The sequence below is a fragment of the Glycine max genome, chromosome 19 (genome assembly GCF_000004515.6).
Source record: "Glycine max cultivar Williams 82 chromosome 19, Glycine_max_v4.0, whole genome shotgun sequence".
NCBI classification, from domain to species: domain Eukaryota; kingdom Viridiplantae; phylum Streptophyta; class Magnoliopsida; order Fabales; family Fabaceae; genus Glycine; species Glycine max.
Window position 1 is genome coordinate 15,981,741 of NC_038255.2, and position 9,055 is coordinate 15,990,795.

A 9,055-nucleotide genomic window follows, 5' to 3' on the forward strand; every position below is an offset into this window, starting at 1 on the left:
GTGGCTGAAGTCACCACAGTTGTTACCTTTGCTCTGGATGTCACTATGTTATTTTGCTAACTCCCATGTTTTGGACAATTTTAGATAATAAATATAATTATGTTTAATCTTGTTATTTGAAAAGGAAGTGTTAACAGACTTTATTTGAGAAGAGTTTACCGACCGCATCTTATTATTTTTTTTTCACATGACGACCTAAAATGATGGCTGGTATATTTTTGAAAGAGCAAAATAGTTTAGAGGTTATGAGTGATCAGAAAAAAATGAATCCGAATAGAGTTAAGAATTGGCCATTCAGGACTCTATAGTGATAATTTTCCTTCTGAATTTAATTACCGTGAAATGAATAACAATGAGAGAAAAAAAAGAGAGAAAGAGAAAAAAAAAATTTCCATGGTTTCCGCTGTTTAATTTTTTACTATTAAACCAGTCATTATTTAGGGACGCCACAAGATGCACCCGTGAGCCCCGCGTCGCCATCCCGCCGAAGGGTAGGTTGCGACATTAGTACTTCCATTTTGTGTGTTTAATAATCATTTTCTCTCAATTTCAAGTTAATTAGGCAAGCTTTGAAAAGTGTTGTTTTTCACCTTCTCCCTAAGCCAATCTGCTGGCTTAGCAAGTGTTCGCTAAGCGCAACATTCATGGGCTAAGTGCGAGGAAGACTCTAGAAGAAGATGAGCTGTACAGGTTCACTAAGCGCACCGCTTCATCTCACTAAGCGCACCGCTTCGATCAATCCGCTAAGAGAGAAAGGCATGCGCTAAGCCAAAATTCAATAATGTGCGCTAAGCGGTCAATAATTGCGCTAAGCGCATAAGCACGAACAAGGCCACCTATTTAAGCCAGAAATTAGATTTTGTGATGGGAGTTTGGGCTGGGATTCAGAGCTTTGCATGTCTAGAGATTATAGAGAGAAAGGTCCAAGTTCCAAAGAGTTTTGAGAGATTTTGCTATGTTAAGATCTGCAGAGACTAGAGCTTGAAGCAGGATCCGGTTTGAGAGCTTGAGATGAGTTTGTGAGTGATTGTGAGATCCTAGAGGTGAAGGAGACATCCTCACCACTTGTATTTTTGCAATCTTTCATCTTTTTCTTCTCATTGTTGTAAAGAAGGCTTCCTGGTTATGGAAAGCTAAATCCTCTGTTGGATCTTCTCTGTAGGTACCTGATGTAAATATATTTCTATCTATTTAATGATGTTTTGTGTGTTCTTTATGCTATATGCTTTTCACTCCAGTATGCTTTTACCTTGATCACGTAGATGCATGCTTTTTTAGGGTCATTCAACAGTGGAAACTGGTCTAATTCTAAAGTCCTTGGTAGTACAGGGCTAAGTTGTCGTACTATCACGAGGAATCGGGGTGCGATAATTTAGTTGTGTATGTGTGTCTTAATGCGATTCTGGTTGAGTTTAGTCCAACAAAAGGAATCTGCGGACGATGCTTGATTAGGATTAGGCTAAACTATCATGAGGAATCGGGGTTTAGTATCTCAGGAGACACCATAGGAACACATGAGCATTGTTAGATAGAGAATATCCTTTTAGCATCAGGCACCTATTAGGAAGGCCAACGTGTTTTCTACTTGTTTTTACACATCATTTCTCTCGCGTGATTTTCCTTTATGCACAAATAGTTTACACACCTGTTCATATTCACACTTATCTTTACACACCAGACACCTATTTGCTGAAATAGCCTACCCAATAACACAAGTTCCTCGAGAGTTCGATACTTGGTTCTTACCGTTTTATACTACTTATGTGATCCGGTGCGCTTGCCAGAAGCTAACAAAAGCGGAGAAAATCATTAAGGCGTTGGACCTTGAAATGATCTCAAGTGATATTTGATAAAAAAAAGAGGTTATGAATTGGTTTTATCTTGGTTTTGTTTATTAACTTTCAACCTCTTTATAGACGACTTTACAATACTAGTGATCGATTAAGATTGAACTTTACAAAGAAATGAGATCACCGATGATAGATGGAGGAAATGAATATGCACAAAACAAAATGGGGGACCCCTAAGGGTTCATAGATCTCATTCAAATCTTGAAAACAAAACTAACCAATGGTCGCACGAAGAATACCGAATGAGGAATGATGTAGAGATTGATCATAGTCGCGATTCGGCAGTGCCTCAGCTTCGTTTTCTCTTCTTTCTTCTTCTTCTCCCTTATTCCTCTCAATTTCTCTCAATGTTGAATGCTGGAACCTCTCGTCAGCCTCCCTAGCACACCTATTTATAGGAAAATAGGTAATTGGGACAATGGCAACTCGCCTAGGTGAGCTGATGCTTACTCCTGAAGTAACTGGCTCGCCCAGGCGAGCTGGTTACTTCACCCTGAAGTCTTTTGGGGGCGCAGGCGAGCCAAAGGCTAGCCTGGGCGAGCTAGGGTCCAGGAAACTTAATGAAAAGTCCCTTTTGCCCCTCCTTTTTTGTATCTTTTGCATTCTTGATCAAAACATGAAACGATCCTTCATTTTATGCAGTAATTGGTGTCGAACAACGCAATCCAGCTAGTGAGAATCAAAACATCAATGAATGATAGTCCCCAGATGAAATTAGGGTCTGACAACAAGGACAAGCATACATTCCCATAATTGGTTTCCTTGACCCCAATTATGGTATCAAAGCCATAAAATTATAATAAACTCATCTCACCTATCGTGAGCTCCCTGTCAGCTCCTCTCTGCATCGCTTAGAGACCTCTCTCGTTCACATTTGTCAGTCCAAGCACAAGGTTCTATATGCCAAATCGAAGGGAATTTAGTATAGATTTAAAACACAAGGTTAATAATAACATTCGGGGTCAATTACTCCTGTCAAAACAAAATGGGCTAAGGGGTGTTTTGGGTTCTACTACAAGGAGACGTCATTTTGAGGTGAATTTTTCAAAGATAACTTTTACAACACCAATTCTATAAAAAATCACGAAAACAACACCAATTCTATAAAAAGATAACTTTTACAACGTCTCATTTTGAAGGGTTTTTCAAAGGAAGTGTAAAAACACCATATTACAGTACCCAAAACACAAGAGATACTAAGAGAAGCTCAAACTAACTAAGAGAAAGGCTTAGAAGTCAAGATTACCTCAGAGAAGCTACAAAAGAAAGGATTAAGAGCTTGTTCTCCACCAAATCCTTAAGGTGGATTCTGAGGATTCCGCTCCGATTAAAATGTTTCTCTCTGTGTGGTGGTTTGGAGGCAAGCAACGACGACTCATGGTGGCCACCAGTAGTCATGGGTGGTGGAGGAGGAGTTTCTAGGGTGGTTTGGTGAAGTTTTGAGAGAGGGAGGTGTGAAAATCGTGTTTTTCACGCTAAAGAACATATTTATAATCTATAGATCTCGTTTTCCAAGCTCATCTTGCTAAGCAGGAATGCACTTTTGGTGCTAAGCACAACTTTTTGCGCTTAGCGCAATTTCTCTGGGGTTAGGATTTGTGTTAAGCACGACAATTCGTGTTGAGCGAAATTCCTCTTGTGCTGAGCGCAACATTTCACGTTGAGCGCAATTCCTTCTCGGGTTGGAATTGCGCTTAGCACGCTTCTTGCGCTATGCGAGATGTCAAAAATTGCTAATTTTCAAATCCCAACGCTCAAAACGTGAATATATGGGTTATGAACCTATAACCCAAAATTGAAGGCGATCCAACGATTAACATATCCAAGATTGTGGTTTTACCGAATTAGGTTTAGGTAAAACTTGAAATCTCATAATTTCGACTTAAGTCAATAAAACTCCACATAATTCAACATTCACATCAAGCAAATCACACATGGTTAATTCAAACAATATCTTAACTCATCCAAGTCAATCACATAACCAAATAACAAGATAAATACATTTAAACATTTATTTACAGTTAGTGAAATTTTATAGCATTACATGGCGGATTGTGACTGATGGTGTGGTTGATGGGGCAGCACTATTGTGTATGGAAATGGATGTGGTAAGGTATGGTCATGGTGGTAGGCGCCCATGATGGGAGGCAAAGTGCAACTGATGAAACCCATTGTTGATGGCCTCACAAAGAAGGAAAAAAACCATACGGTTACGCCGGAAAATTTGACGGTGGCGATAATAATTGGTTTGGAGTATGACGAGGAATGTGGTGTTTGGATGAATGACAGTGGTGAAGGGAAATGGTACTATAAATTTTGGTGACTGATGTTGGGACATCACCATGTGCGACAGCGGCAGCTATGGTGGTCATTGATGGGTGAGATGATATGCGGCCATGGAGGAGTGGTAACGATCGCTGAATCGTTTCAAAACAATAAAAAAAATTAGGATTAATTATACAATACAAGAATTATCTAGGTCAACTCAGAGATACAATTCACTTTGGTTCTGGCTTCATGTTAGACTTTTGGCAAGTGTACCAATTGTCATTGTAGGTTTCACATTTATAAAAGAGTTCATCTCCACATGGACTTGAGTTTACTTAATTCATTCGGATAAAGGTTATCAGTTCAATAGTTATGTACAAATCTAATCGAATGTCATTTGTCTTAGTTTAACTAACTAAAGACAACTTAAAGTAAAAGAATAGTGAAAATAATGAAATTACGGGAATAGTGGAAATAACAGAAATATGAAAATAATGGAAAGACGAAAGTAACAGAAATAACAGAATTCAGTGCATCGGAAATACGTAAATTACAGAAACAATAATAACAACTTTAGATTAATTCAAGAAAACATAGGATTGAATTTCATCATTTATACCCTTAGTATCCTAATAAGATTAACATATATGAATCATTTTCCAATATTACTGATGCACACATTAAGTTATCCCAAGTCGATTGCTCGCACTTGGAACCTAAGAATATTTACTAAATATCGATCCCTCACATATGCAGTAAATATCCCAGCATTACAATTATATTCTTGTACTTTTTGCAATCAAAACGTTATGTTCTATTCCTAGCAAAATAACGTAAAGAGTAAAATCATTCAGTTCAAATTCTAAGATTACATTCCATACACCCTACTCAATCAATTGAGTTAAACCTCTTTGATACATGAGTTTGCATTTAAATTTTAGTAAACTAAAACTTTATTATATTTTAAAGTGAATATATATATTTTTTGTCTATAGAAATTGAATAAGATATCAGAGGGTTACAACACTCACACAACCTGTTCAATCAACTAAATTAGACAGTTTAATTATATTTATATTTCTTTAATTATTTTTAAAATAAGCTCACTTCAAGTCGTATTAATATATTATTTTTATTATTATATACAACATTACCAACAACTAGTAGGACCAGAGCTATGCCGATTCCTCAATCAAAAAAAAAAAAAAAAAGAGCTATGGCAATTCGATTTCTAAAAAGATAAATAATGGATAATGGTTAAATTATTGACAGGACCTTTGAAGAATAGTCAACAATAATTTTTATAGCCATGCCTTAGTCAAAGGACAAATAATGTCAATACGCGACATACACATTAGAATAATTTATAAAATTAAAAAAAATGTTTGATGGCCATATGGATGTACATCAACAGGTAAGGAAAATAAATGATAATTTATTGAAGATATGATGAGAAAGAAGGAGGCCAAATAGGTGTTATGTATCATTGCACTAAAATAAAATTGTCCCTCTTGACAACATGACTTTAAAATAATACTCAACTTGTTAAACAATGAAATATAAAAATAGTTAAGTGTCGGAGACAGTCATTATGAAAAAGCCAGAAGAAGTCAAATTACGTCAATATTTTATAATATTGTTTGAAGCTTCCCTGAAGAAAAAAAACGATCAGGTTGTTTAGTTTCTTCGGTTGAATCTCTGTGAATGTTATAGATATTTTATAATCAAATTCAATTTTTATCAATAAAAATAAAAAGCGAACCATATTGTGATGTAATTATGTAAATTGTAAATATCCTACAACCACCACCTAAATAGCAAGCGCAGCCAAAATTGACCACATAGCAAAGTACCCCCATGCGGAATCACAGTTTGCACTCACACCAGGCGGCTTTCATCCTCGTAGTTCAACTGGCACACCCTTTAAAGATAGGCCTGAGGCTGCAAATTAAAGCATTTACACAACCACACGATGCTGAATTTTCTTAATTTTTCTCTTCTATTGACGCTGTTGTTTCTTCTGTGGAAGCCTGCGATAAGCAAAAACGGGTGCACGGATAAGTGTGGACGCGTTCGCATTCAATTTCCATTCTACCTCAGAAATAATAGCAAATTGAATCACACCACCACCGCCTATTCTTCTGGGTTCGATCTGCTATGTACGGATGCAGATGAGACTGTGCTGGAGCTGCCTTCTGTTCCAATAAAACTGTTTGTCAAAAGCATAGATTACAAGTTGCAGCAAATCCAAATCTACGACCCTCAAAATTGCCTTCCCAGGGAACTCATAAAACTCGGCAATTCCTCTGTTGCTCCATTTAAATTCCAATCATTTGGTGGGAATAATGTTTCCTTCTTCCGCTGCAACTCAATGTCATCATCATGCCCAATTTTGCAACTTGGATATGATGAAGGTGACTTTATTGATCCTGAAATAATATCTTGCACCAAGGTGAGTGATGTTTTCTCCGTCCAGTGGCAAGTGAATAATTACTTGGGGAACGCGGTGGTTATGGAATGGTCCAAGCCTGACTGCAGTACCTGTGAAGCACAAGGGCATAAATGTAAATACAAGAATGGTACTCAAGGTGAAACTGAATGTTTCATTTGCCCAACAAACAGGATTTCAACATCAAGTGTTGTTCTTATTGCTGCAGGTATGTTGCATTGCATTGCATATTGTTTGCCATTTCCTTTCTCTGTTCTCTGTTATTTATATTTTGTCTAACGGAAGAAAAAAACCAACAGGGGGAATAGTTGGAATGATTCTTTTGCTGGTGGTGGTCAAGGCGTTGTTGCATTTGTATGACCATTATATGACGAAAGGAGAAGACCGGGCTCGAATGGAGAAATTCTTGGAGGATTATAGGGCAATGAAGCCTACTAGATTCACTTATGCTGATATTAAGAGAATCACAAATGGGTTTAGGGAAAGTTTAGGGGAAGGAGCTCATGGAGCAGTCTTCAAAGGAATGCTCTCCCGAGAAATTCTCGTTGCCGTGAAGATACTCAATGACACAGTGGGAGATGGAAAGGATTTCATAAACGAAGTGGGAACCATGGGCAAAATTCATCATGTTAACGTTGTTCGCTTGCTTGGATTCTGTGCAGATGGATTCCACCGCGCTCTCGTCTATGATTTCTTCCCTAACGGATCACTGCAGAGATTCTTGGCTCCACCGGACAACAAGGATGTTTTCCTTGGTTGGGAGAAGTTGCAACAAATTGCTCTTGGTGTTGCCAAAGGGGTTGAGTATCTCCACCTTGGCTGTGATCAAAGAATAATTCACTTTGACATCAATCCTCACAATATTTTAATAGATGACCATTTTGTTCCAAAAATCACTGATTTTGGACTTGCCAAGTTGTGTCCCAAAAATCAAAGTACAGTTTCTATAACTGCTGCTAGGGGAACCTTAGGCTACATTGCTCCTGAAGTTTTCTCAAGAAACTTTGGTAATGTTTCTTATAAGTCTGACATTTATAGTTATGGAATGTTGCTCTTAGAGATGGTGGGAGGAAGAAAGAATACAAATATGTCAGCAGAGGAAAGTTTCCAAGTTTTGTACCCTGAATGGATCCATAATTTGCTCAAAAGCAGAGACGTGCAAGTTACTATTGAGGATGAGGGAGATGTTAGAATTGCCAAGAAACTTGCCATTGTAGGACTTTGGTGCATTGAGTGGAACCCAATAGACCGTCCATCCATGAAAACTGTGATACAAATGCTTGAAGGAGATGGAGACAAGTTAATTGCACCACCTACTCCTTTTGACAAGACCAGCTCTTCTAGAACAAGTGTAGTTGCTCCAACAAGACGCCAGAATTTTGAGTTGGAAATTATTAATGAAATAGAAGAATAAATAAAGTCTCGTTTAGGTTTTCATCAAATGTAATCTGTACTTTATAGAAATTGTAACACATAAGTCTATTACCCTTATCTTGTTATTAATTTGCTTGCTTATTGTTTTACATTTTGCTTCAACGATTATACTTATGGAATTTTAGCTTTGAGTACTTGTCCGAATAGGACATGCTCTAATGGTGCGATGCTTTTTATTTTTTCTGCTTCCACTGATTGTAATTGTGTTAAAATACCCTTATTTAGCCTTCACAATGGAAGCTAATGTTCCCTCTTGTCGAATTAAAAATATTATTAGCCAATGCATTTTTTACCATTTCTATTTGATGGATGCCACTGAATTTGATACAACTCTTGGGGTTTCCCAGACAAGGAAAGACAAGTGCTATTAATAATAGAGTTTGATGACTCACGATAATTTCAACATCCAAATCAATGGAAAAAAATATCACCTCACAAAAAGATTGAAAGTATGTTTTAGTATGAATCAATGTGATAACTGATGCAATTCTATCCCCCAAGGACATTGGATAGAAGACTCTAAGAACATTGAGCCAGAGAAATGCAGGAGAAGACCCTAGGGTTCTCATGAGCCTTAGGCTAGATTTTAGGCTCATGGGCTAAGTATGAACTCACTTATTTTGGTACATATTAGATTAGGGTTTCATTATTTTTGGGCATTGTATTTAGGGTTCCATAGTGTAGGGAGGGTATCCTAGTAATGTAGGATTTTTCAGCCCATGTATTTTAGGACACATAGACTAGTTTTTGTATTAGGGATAGTCTTGTAATTTCACATGCATTAAGTGCACTATTTGATGTGTGTGTTGGGAGAGAAATTTATTTGAATTAGGAGAAGTCCAATCCAATTAAATTTTGGACCAGCCTAAGGGGGAGGTGAACATTTGCTTGCTCCACCCCATTGCCACATCATATATCACACTTTGTGCATGTCCTTCATGCTTTACATGCCTCATGACACCTAAGCACACTTAGTGGAGAATCTTGGACTTGATCTTGAATTAGCGGGTTGAACCATAGCTGAAATTCACTAACCATAATTAGTGAAATTTTG

General features: G+C 37.4%; 1 protein-coding gene across 1 annotated transcript; it reads left to right on the forward strand.

Annotated features, from left to right (window-relative positions):
• Nucleotides 1-5,901: 5,901 nt before the first annotated feature.
• LOC100819302 (rust resistance kinase Lr10) lies at nucleotides 5,902-8,192 on the forward strand. Its single transcript, XM_003555008.4, has 2 exons — nucleotides 5,902-6,775; nucleotides 6,867-8,192. The coding sequence occupies exons 1-2, from the start codon at nucleotides 6,091-6,093 to the stop codon at nucleotides 7,979-7,981; spliced, it is 1,800 nt and encodes a 599-aa protein (XP_003555056.1). The 5' UTR covers nucleotides 5,902-6,090; the 3' UTR covers nucleotides 7,982-8,192.
• Nucleotides 8,193-9,055: the final 863 nt, after the last annotated feature.